Genomic DNA, 11,525 nt, shown 5'->3' with positions numbered 1-11,525 from the left:
GGCCTGTTGTTTTCCTGCTGCAGCACATCTGTCAGCTTCCTGGCATTGAGCTGCTTCTCATGAAGGGCACTAGAGCCTGCAGCGCTGCTGGACGCCCAATCAAACGACTGAGAGATAACACAGCTCCTGCACAAGTGTTTAGAGGGGAACTAAAGCAGATTCACTGCTGTCAATCAAGTGTGAAGTCAGCCCCGCCCCCAAACACACACCATTGGTGGAGCCAGCGAAGAGAGTCCCGCCCACAACAGATTTCAGTTCTGACAAACTGGAAAAAGAGCAGTGTTTTTGTAATTTTCCAGTAAAAAATATCTAAAAATTCTTTAAACAAGACACGAGATACAAAATGACTAAAGATACCAAGAATAGTTTTTCTAAAAAAATAAAAATAAAAAAAAAGATTAAAATGAAATGAGTTTATGCTTAAACAAGAAAAAAATGTCAGTGTGGTAAGAAAACTAACCTTGTTTTTCCTTTGAATTCAGTTTATTTTTCTTACCACAAAATATTTGTTTAAGTTACATTTTGCATCACTGTAGCACTTGATCATTTAAAGCTTTTAAATTAATTATATGATTATGATACAGCACACAGCTCAAGTGTTTGACGAAATCCAAAAATATTCTTAAAGAATGCAAGTAAATTCATCGTACTTTAAGAATCTTGTATTGGAAAACAAGACAAAAATCAGTGCTGATGAAATTACACTCGTGTCCTTGATCTTTTCTAATAAAAGCTTTAGGTATAAAATTCAAAACAGCCTCCTAAAAGCACATTTGTGACCCTGCAGCACAAAAGCAGTCATCAGTAGCACAGGTATATTTGTAGAAATAGCCAACAATACATTGTATGGATCAAAATTATACATTTCTCTTTTATGACAAAAATCATTAGGATATTAAGATCATGTTCCATGAAGATATTTTGTACATTTCCTACAGTAAATATATCAAAACTTCATTTTTGATTAGTAATATGCATTGCTAAGAACTTCATTTGAACAACTTTAAAGGAGATTTTCTCAATATTTAGATTTTTTTGCTCCCTCAGATTCCAGATTTTCAAATAGTTGTATCTCAGACAAATATTGTCCTATCATAACAAACCATACATCAATGGAAAGATTATTTACTCAGATATCAGATGCTGTATAAATCTCAATTTCAAAAAATGGACCCTTATGACTGGTTTTGTGCTCCAGGGTCACATTTATTGAATCTACACTTCACAAACTTTCAGTGCTTGGATGTTTAACAGCAGAAACCAAAACAGATCAGATCAGAATCTGCCAGCAGAGACTCATCAGCACTGATACACTCAAACCAGAAGATGAACTTCCAGCTCATTTCACTTGCAAATCAAGCAGGTTTTTCTCGTCCGTCCTGACGGTGAAGCCATTTGAGGAAATGCAACATTCAGGAGCGTCAAACAAAGCCCAAAAGAGCTGAAAAACTGCACTGGTTTGACAAACATTTATTAAAAACAGACTTTTCGTACAAAATATATTATTAGATGCATTTCACATTACAAGAGCACTTGATTATTTAAAGCTGATGCTGAAAAAAATACATTTACCACAAACCATCATTAGTCCATTCATGATATTATATTACAGATTTGATCAAGTGTTTGATGATATCCCAAAATATTGTTGTTGTTAAATATTGTATTGTAATTGTTCTGGTTTATCTGTCTATTTACCCTGAATCAGAAGAGTGCATTAATGCAAATATCATCATTGCATGTAGTTTTTATATCGATATTCACCGTAAAATGTAAATCATCTGACTAAAACTTTAATTTGTTCACGTTCAGATGTCATGAAGTCCACAGACCAGGTTTGCAGGCACTGATATATCTGTGGATTCAAAGCAAAAACAGTGACAACATCAGATAATAATAATAATGTTTTATTTATAAAGCGCCTTTCAAAGTTAATAGATAACATGAAAACATACAAATATATGATCAAACAAATAAAGCAGACAGAGATCATCTTATGCAGCAGATACGTAATAAAAGCATGGAATTGAAAAATGAGGCAGATAGTCAATAAACCAAACATATTGTAAATAAGTGAATGACACAATAATAAGCTCCACATGATTTTAGTTCTCGTTAGCCATCAAACGAAGCTCAGGATGAGCAACACGACACACCCTGACAAACCTGAGCTAACGACATGTTCTCACTCATCCTGCTATTAGAACACATCCCTGAGAAACACCGACTCGCTGCAAACCTGCCAGACTTATTCAGCGCAACACAGAACTAGAATCAGGTCTGACCGCTCTCACGAGTCCAAGTCAAACACTACATGCTGATTTAAGAGCGAAAGAGACCTCAGGCGACTCCAGAATACTGGAATATAGTGACAGTCGTGGTCTTTATGAACGGCCGGTGATAAAAGATTACTGTATGTAACTACTTCTGTGAAATATATATATATACACACAAACGCACAGGTCAAAACTTCAGAATAATTCTAATTGTTTTGATGTTTTTGAAAAGATAAGTCTCTTCTGCTCACCAAGGCTGCGTTTAAAATACAGTAAAAATTGTGAAATATTATTATAATATAAAACAGCTGTTTTCTATGTGAATATCTGTTCAAATATAATTTATTTCAGTGATCAAAGCTGTATTTTCAGCATCATTACTCCAGTCTTCAGTGATCTTCAGAAATCATAATAATATACTGATTTGAAAAAAAGAAAATTAATATGTCTATTCATCAAAGATGCAGTCAATCGAGTAAAGACATGTATAATGTTACAAAAGATGTCTATTTCAAATAAATGCTGTTCTTTTAAACTTTCTATTCATCTGTGAATCCTGAAAGATAAAATGCATCACAGTTTCCATAAAAATATTAATGTTTTCAACATTGCTAATAATCAGAAATGTTTGTTGAGCAGTAAATTATTATGATTTCTGAAGATCACTGAAGACTGGAGTAATGATGCTGAAAATACAGCTTTATATCACAGAAATAAATTACAGTTTAACACATATTTATATAGAAAACAGCTGTTTTATATTATAATAATATTTCATAATGTTTACTGTATTTTTGATCAAATAAATGCAGAAGAGACTTCTTTCAAAAACATTGAAAATCCCAATTATTCCAAGACAGTGCTAAATCTCGGCAGTGTATTGTAATTGATCGGGGGTGGTGGTGGCGCAGTGGATAAGACACATGCCTTTGGTGTGAGAGACCCGGGTTCGAATCCACTGTGAGACACCAATGTGTCCCTGAGCAAGACACTTAACCCCTAGTTGCTCCAGAGGCGTGCGACCTCTGACATATATAGCAATTGTAAGTCGCTTTGGATAAAAGCGTCAGCTAAATGAATAAATGTAATCATGCAGCATTAATAAACAGATACCGTACCTATTTTCTTAGGTTTGGGGAGGTTGAGGTTGTTCATGATGTTCACAAACTCATCAAGAGTCTTCGTCAGCCGTGGATTGAACTTCTTCTCCTCGTCGACGGTGGAGACGGTCTGACCTTCAGCGTTCAGAGCAGAGAATCACAAACAGGAGAATAAATAACACACACAAAACACCTGAGATAAAAACTGAATCCAGAAACATTTAAATGGAATTTGTAATTAACAAAAAAAAAAAACAAGCGGATTTCATAGGGCCTGGCTAAATATTAATTTGTTTAACATTGGTGTCTTTTTTCAGATTTTTTAAGATTAGACTGAAAAAGCAGTGATATTTCAACAGTTTTAGTGTCCCGTGGTAAAACGCCTTTAACACACAGCGTCTCACAGTTTACCGCGGTAAACGAGTGTCATCACGTACCCTTGTAGTCGTGAGCGGGGTAAATGAAACAGTGTCCCGGCAGAGTGAAGATCTTCTTATGGACAGACTCATACAGTCTGTGAGGACTACCTGATTGAAGACAGGTGCAGAGTGTTACTGTGTCGCCATCATGTGGACATTTGAGGTACTACACAAACAACAAACAGGAAGAATCTACAAAGTAAAGTAAAGTCGTGACGTATTGTCAAGTATGGTGACCCATACTCGAAATTGGTGCTCTGCGTTTAACCCATCCAAGTGCACACACACAGCAGTGAGTAGTGAACAAATGCACACACACACACACACACACACACCGTGAACAAACACCCGGAGCAGTGGGCATTTATGCTGCAGCGCCCGGGGAGCAGTTGGGGGTTCGGTGCCTTGCTCAAGGGCACCTCAGTCGTGGTATTGAGGGTGGAGAGAGCGCTGGACATTCACTCCCCCCACCTACAATCCCTGCCGGCCGGGGACTCGAACCCGCAACCTTCGGATGACGAGTCCGACTCTCTAACCATTAGGCCACTACAAGCAGCTGTCAGTACTGGATGATGTAATGGATAATCTATATCTATATATCTATATATATATATATATATATATATATCTATATATATATCTATATATATATCTATATATATCTATATATATATATATATATATATATCTATCTATATATATCTATATCTATATCTATATCTATATCTATCTATCTATCTATCTATCTATCTATCTATCTATCTATCTATCTATCTATCTATCTATCTATCTATCTATCTATCTATCTATATATATATATATATATATATATATATATATATATATATATATATATATATATATATATATATATATATATATATATATATATATAGCAGCTTCAGTGATTACATTCTGCTTTTTATTTAAATATTGCCATTTATGACTGTGTCGTTATATTGGTAAGATTTTTTATGTTTTTTAAGGGAGTCTCTTCTGCTCATCAAGGCTGTATTTATTTGATCAAAAATACAGAAAAAACTGTAATATTGTGAAATCTTATTGCAATTTCTAATATTAGTTTCTTACTTTAATATACTATAAACTGTAATTTATTTCTGAGATCAAAGCTGTATTTTCAGCATCATTACTCCAGTCTTCAGTGTCACATGATCTTCAGAAATCATAATAATATACTGATTTATTATGAGTGTTGAAACTGTTGTGCTGCTACATATTGTTGTTTTTTGGAACATGTGATACTTCTTTCTTTGTTTCTTTGATGAATACAAAGTTAAAAAGAGCAGCATTTATTCAAAATAGAAATCTTTTCTAACAATATACAGGTGCATCTCAGAAAATTTTAATATCAGGAGTAAGTCTTTTTTTAAGTTACATTTTTTATTGTAACATTTCAAAAAGTGAAACTTTCATATATTCTAGATTCATTACATGTAAAGTAAAATACTTCAAAAGTTTTTTTTGTGATAATTTTGATGATTAGAGCTTTCAGCTCATGAAAGTCAAAAATCACAATTTTTTTCACAATATTCAAATTTTTTGAGATGCACCAGTGAGTCTTTACTATGACTTTTTATTTAGCACATCCCTCCTGAATAAAAGAAAGAAAAACATTTACTGACCCCAAACTTTTGAATAGCATTGTATATTGTAACACAATTTATTTTTTAAATAAATGCTGTTCTTTTTAACTTTTTATTAATCAGAGAATCCTAAAAAAAATATCACAGGTCCCAAAAACAATATGAAGCATCACAACGGTTTCTAACATTAATTATAAATCAGTATATTAGAATGATTTCTGAAGGATCATGTGACACTGAAGACTGGAGTAATGATGCTGAAAATACAGCTCTGATCACAGAAATAAATTATATTTTAAAGTATATTAACATAGAAAGCTGTTATTTTAAATTGGAATAATATTTCACAAAATATTTTTTTTTTCCTGTATTTCTGATCAAACAGATACAGCCTTGATGAGAAGAAACTTCTTTAAAAAACATAAAAAATCTTACTGATCCCAAATTTTGAGCGGCAGTGTAAATGTACAAAATTCAATCTCACTCATATTTTCTTTTTAGTGAAAAATAGTGTGAAAATATATAATTTGCACTGAATTTTTACTTTATTTAGCTTGCACTGAATATTATTCTAAAAGCTAAACTCCATGTCGTCCAGGACGGTGGATATGAGGTGTTTGTGTGGTTTGACCTTGCTGGAAGTCGGTGCGTCCGCAGCCGCGGATGAGCAGAGCGTCTCCGGTGAAGGCCATGCGCTCGTCTTCAGTGACGTACGTCACGCATCCGTCCGTGTGTCCCGGCGTCTCTCGCACCGTCACATACTGAAATAACAGTCAGGATTAGACATGTGCCAGTATTCGGTAATTATATAATACTTTCTTATTATTTATTTAATTATTAATTAATTAAATTATTATTTAATAAATTTTAATTATTATTATTAAATTGTTTATTGTTATTATTAATAAAGTAATAATTATTTATTACAAATTATTCCAAATTTTGAATGCATTTTAAGAATACTTTTTTTGTCCTCCATCAACTGGTCACAATGCACAACACTGCTGCGTCACAGACGCGTGTGCTCTCTGATGCAAACAAGCACGGATGAGAAGTGCATGCTCTGAATGAAAGCACATTCACTGTCTGACAGCAGATGGCGTTAAACAGTACAAATGCAGCCGTTACCTTGGAAACCCGGAAACAAAACAGCAGCTGCACTACTTTGTTTCTGAAACGTGTATAAATGATTTAAACAGCCATTCAGATATGGTGTTCATCACAGTGCCAACTTAACCTCTTAAAGGGAGAGTTCACCCCAAAATGAAAATTTTAGATTGACTCTTATGACTGGTTTTTTGTATTATATTTATTTACGTTTAATATAAGTTTACTGAACTAACCTTATTAATTGATCATTATTTTTCATTTATATTTACATCTCTCTATAATATATTATCTGAATTAAGGAATTGATTATTTAATTAGATATTTATTAATATTTTCTTTAATAAAACAGTTGAGAAACGGTCCTGCAGTTGTGTGTGTTTAGGCTCATACGTGTTTGCCGAAGGTAACGCGGTCTCCGTCTGAGAGCTGGATGTCGGCGGCGGCTCCGCTGTGTTTGGAGATAGCGCTCTTCAGGCCAGACAGCTTCTTCTTCAGGAGTCCGGTGCCGGTGATGTGATCGGCGTGACAGTGAGTGTTCACTGCACAGAACATCATTCATCAGTGTTTATCTCACACAAGTGACCTTTCACACAGGCCTGAATTCACATGCATCTCCTAAACTTTAAAGTAATAAACATAAGAGTAAGGGGTGTGCGATATATATCATCTGTGATAATATCATAATTGTTGTTTTGACAATGTGCGGTTTGACATTATCGAGTATTTTGCAAAAACATTCCTAAAGAGTGCATGCATTAGTCTAGACGAGTGCGAGTGTGTTCTTTCACTGCATGATTCAGTCTAATAAAATACTTTTAGAATGATCACACAATTCAAGAAATGGGGGCAGAAAAATTATATATTTATAACATTTCATAAACGCTAGTCAACATTTGAAGTGGATCAAAAACCTTTAATCAAAGGCTTTTTTTACAACAGTTTAATAAACAAGAAGTTAATTACTTCCGTTTTAAACACCATATTGTTTGTAATTTTAATTTTTATGATTAAATTAATTTGCTTGGTAACAGCCCAAATGTCTTATTATTCTAATTCACTGATTAAATGTAAGAATTTGACTCAAAGGATAATGCACACTTTTAGAAAAATTATTTTATGAAGGTAAAACTGCCCGTAAAAATCAGTTTAAGCTTATTGGAATAGATTGGTTGAACTGACCAACACACAGAATATGAAGAATATCAAAAATCTTAGGAGTCAGCTATCCACGGCAGTCCTTCAGATACCAGCACAATAATATTATTTTTTGTCATTAACCCCTCATACCCCCCTATGTATGAGCAATAAAAGAGATGCTTACAGGCCACTTTGAGTGTCAGGCCTAGATCACTGATGAGCTGCAGGTCTCTGTTCACCGTCTCCAGCACCGGATCGATCAGAACGGCTTCTCTGCTGTCAGTGTCGGCCAGCAGGTACGTGTATGTGCTGCTCTCAGACTCGAAGAGCTACGGGAACAACAACAACAGCAGAGACTCCATCAGTCAGCATGAGTCAGCTACAACATTCCACTCATATCTCTCCATCTGAACTACTGCTGCTACAGAGGTTACTGTACACACAATCATCCCCGCAACTACTGTGTAAAACACTGCTAATTAGAGGTCGACCGACATGGGTTTTTCTCTGGCCGATGCCGATATTTAGAAATCAGGGCAGGCGATGGCCGATATATGATGTCGATTCTTTTTGGCCGATATGTTTGGCCGATTTTCTTTCTTTCTTTCTTTTTCCCCCTTCATCTCAGGGATGTTCTTTTTTTCAGTAATTTATCAAAAATATTTAAAAAGGTTTGCTGCATGGTTAAAATATGCTGTGCGTATAAAAATTGTGTTTTTTAGAGAGAGAGAGCGAGAGAGAGAGAGAGAGAGCGAGAGAGAGAGAGAGAGAGCGAGAGAGAGAGAGAAAAGTCACGTATAAGTCGCATTTTATTATTTCATTTAGAAATAGGCCTAATGCCGATTAATCGTACAGCTCTACCAGGTAGTTCTCTCTTCAGAAAGTTAGCAGGCAGAGGGTTATCTGTGGTGCCAGTGGAATGGCAATCTGCTTTCCGCACGAGGCAGCATCACATCTTGCTTGCAGATGCTCCTGTATATTAATCTGCCTAATTTGCAGCACAATCGGCCGATGCCGATTAATAAAAAAATTCCAAAACTCGGCCAATAAATCGTCCGGCTGATCAATCGGTCGACCACTACTGCTAATGTGGTATACACCTGATATCACACACAAAAAAAACATAAAAATAAAATATGCTCATTTAGTTTTAGTGACCCCCTAATATCATAAAGAAATAAAAAAATTTAATAAAATATGCTAATTTGCTATTAGTGACCCGCTGATATCACACACAAAGTAAAATAAATTGTGCCAATATGCTTTTAGTTTTGGTAAGTATATATTCTGTTTGAATGTATGATTTTACAGCAGTAACAGTAGCTTTAGTAAGAAACTATGGTTCTGAATGTTGCAGTGCTGCATTGATATATTATAACAGACTGTCATTCAGAGAATGTCAATAAGGGGTTTGTTTTAATGCCATATGCTCGTTTTAACATACAGAAGTCAGAAAAATACTTGTTTAGTCGATGTATACAGTGTGTGGAGAACCACATAAATATCATCCATAAGAACTCAAAGTTCTGTCAAATGCTGTGAGAAAAGTTGAACTTTAACTTTTATGAGTCTGTATTGTTTTATAATGCCGGTGTAAATCACTCAGATCATTGTGTATCAGGTCAAGTCTTATATAACCTTGCTGTGGATCTGTTGTTCTTATTATTTCCAGTGTTTAGCGCTTACTGAACGCCATTAAACACACAAACACCCGCTTGTTTCAGAAGAAGAAGCGCAGAAGCGGCTCACCTGTCTGAAGAGCGGTGCTCTGGACTCCATCAGTCCGCTGTAGAGTCTCACTGAGGCGGCTAGGCTGCTCGGCTCGATCCGCGGGGGTTTGCAGCTCCACAGGCGGCTCGCAACACTCACTGCGGGCTTCAGTCTGTGTAAGAAAGCTGCACTCATTTTACTTCCGTCTCCAGCTCAGACTGGTATGACGAGCGTCGGTCAGATCTGATCTGGTGTCACAATGTAACAGTAAACGCGGGAGTCACGCCTCCTTCCGCGAACACCGCAGACAACGCGTTATAACGCCTCACACGTGACCTACGCATGCATAAAATCGCTTAATGTATTGTAAATATTGAGTAGAGACAGTTGTACGGAGGATAATATCGCCCCGAGGCAATGTTTACGAAATTCGACCGTGTCAAGGAACTTTGACTTGTCTGCGCATGCGCAGTACGCTCTTGCGCGCGGTGATCTATGGAGCGATTTTTGTGCCAATATTTATCAAACAAATCCAGTGTTTTGCAAATAAACACAATCTGCTTTGCAAAGAAAAACTCGACTTTCAAACAAACGCTAACTGATTTTCAAATGCAAAACTCTTTGAGAGAAAATGCAGAGGTATGGACAAATATATGTATTGTGTGTTACAACTGTGAGACTCATTTGCCTTTTTATGAGGAAATTTGGCTTGATTTTCTCACAAATGCGACAGCCTGATTTTCTCACACGAGTGCAATTGAGCAACTTTCTTTTCCAAAACAGCAGATGGCGCTGTCGGTCAATTTACGCTAGTCTCGCGAGACCTGAAACACCTCTTTACCTTTTCAGACCAATATGAGAGGGGAACAGGTGAGTTTCTGTCTTACTAGATCTATAATTAACCATTTAGATGTGTTCACAAAGCGACCCTACTACAGTGTCAGTGAAATTCACAACAAGTCTGTAAAGTTGTTAACATGATTGATTAAAAAATCAGAGGTGACCTGACTAAACATTTAACTAGTCTTTCCCTATAAAACTGATCCATTCTCCGTACCTCTTATCCTCTGTTGGATCGCGGGATATAGAATATACAGATATATTGATATATTGATACAATTGTTCAACATTCAAAACGATGCAAATGTATAATAGATAGCAACAATATTGTGTACCAAAAATTAAAGCTTAGACATTCTGTCAACATGTACTCATTGTACTCATGCTGTGCCATCTTTCATCATGCTGAACACAAAACAAGATATTCTGAAAAATGTTTGGAAAACTTTTGGTTCCCTTTGACTTTGCATATTTGTACATATAAAGAAAATCAGTGGGAACTCAAGCTGTTCAGAATATCTTCTTTTGTGTAAATGATGCCACAAATGATATTTTTAGGTGGACTATGCCTTTAAGAGAACGTTCCTAAAATGTTATGAACTGATTCTCAAACAATAACCGTGTTCTAACGTTACGGTAACATTTTGTGCTTGCTGTGGTTCAGTAGTTGGAAAACTGCAATGTGTTTAAATTATTTTCCACTCACTATGGGTTAAAAATACAGCAACGTTTGACAGGAAACATGAACAAATATATTAGGAGACAATTAATGTTATTCACAGAACTGTGGAAGCTACTTTCCACCGCAGGATAAAATGTAATTAATTGTGTAAAAAAAATTATACTGTAAATGCAACTTTTTGTCTCAAAATCCAGATTTTTATCTTTATTGCAATTCTGATCATATCTCAGTTTGGACTTTTTACAGAATTGTGAGATAAAAACTCAGAACTGAGAGATATAAATGCAGAATTACGAGTTATAAATTCAGTATTGAGAGATATAATCGTAATTGCGAGATGTAAGCTTCAGACTGTAAGATATAAACTCAGAATTGTGATATATAAATCATAATTGTCAGATAAAGCAGAATTGCAAGATACAAATTCAGAATTTGCAAAGCATGAATTAGAATTGTGAGATATAAATCAGAATTGTGAGAAAGTCAGAATTCTGAGGGGGAAAAAATCCAAATTGTGAGGCAAAAAAGTTGCAATAAAATTGAGCTTCCATTCATGAGCTTTCAGTAAATCAGAGACAGATATTGACAGCCTGATGACTCTATAGAGTTGGAGAACTGCTCTGAACTCACCTGTGAAGATTCTGGTA

General features: G+C 35.5%; 1 protein-coding gene across 1 annotated transcript; it reads right to left on the bottom strand.

Moving 5' to 3' along the window:
- Positions 1 to 649: 649 nt before the first annotated feature.
- On the bottom strand, positions 650 to 9,816 carry ethe1 (ETHE1 persulfide dioxygenase). The gene is made up of 7 exons (XM_079429291.1): positions 9,396 to 9,816; positions 7,831 to 7,975; positions 6,900 to 7,048; positions 6,031 to 6,160; positions 3,814 to 3,903; positions 3,395 to 3,511; positions 650 to 1,855 (listed from the first exon to the last, which is right to left on the bottom strand). Exons 1-7 carry the CDS (start codon positions 9,549 to 9,551, stop codon positions 1,809 to 1,811), a joined length of 834 nt encoding a protein of 277 aa, XP_079285417.1. The 5' UTR covers positions 9,552 to 9,816; the 3' UTR covers positions 650 to 1,808.
- Positions 9,817 to 11,525: the final 1,709 nt, after the last annotated feature.

The sequence above is a fragment of the Barbus barbus genome (genome assembly GCF_936440315.1).
Source record: "Barbus barbus genome assembly, chromosome: 12".
NCBI classification, from domain to species: Eukaryota; Metazoa; Chordata; class Actinopteri; order Cypriniformes; family Cyprinidae; genus Barbus; species Barbus barbus.
The sequence above is the reverse complement of the archived record's forward strand: the minus strand, read 5'-3'. Positions and strand labels throughout refer to the sequence as shown.

What these genes read in the sequence shown, in the direction of transcription:
- ethe1 (XM_079429291.1), bottom strand. Translation starts at nt 9,551, where the DNA reads ATGAGTGCAGCTTTCTTACACAGACTGAAGCCCGCAGTGAGTGTTGCG. An exon ending in GCGTTACCTTCGGCAAACAC is followed by an intron (nt 6,161 to 6,899) that starts GTATGAGCCTAA and finishes CTGTTATTTCAG; the next exon opens with TATGTGACGGTGCGAGAGAC. An exon ending in ACGCACCGACTTCCAGCAAG is followed by an intron (nt 3,904 to 6,030) that starts GTCAAACCACAC and finishes GTCTTCAATCAG; the next exon opens with GTAGTCCTCACAGACTGTAT.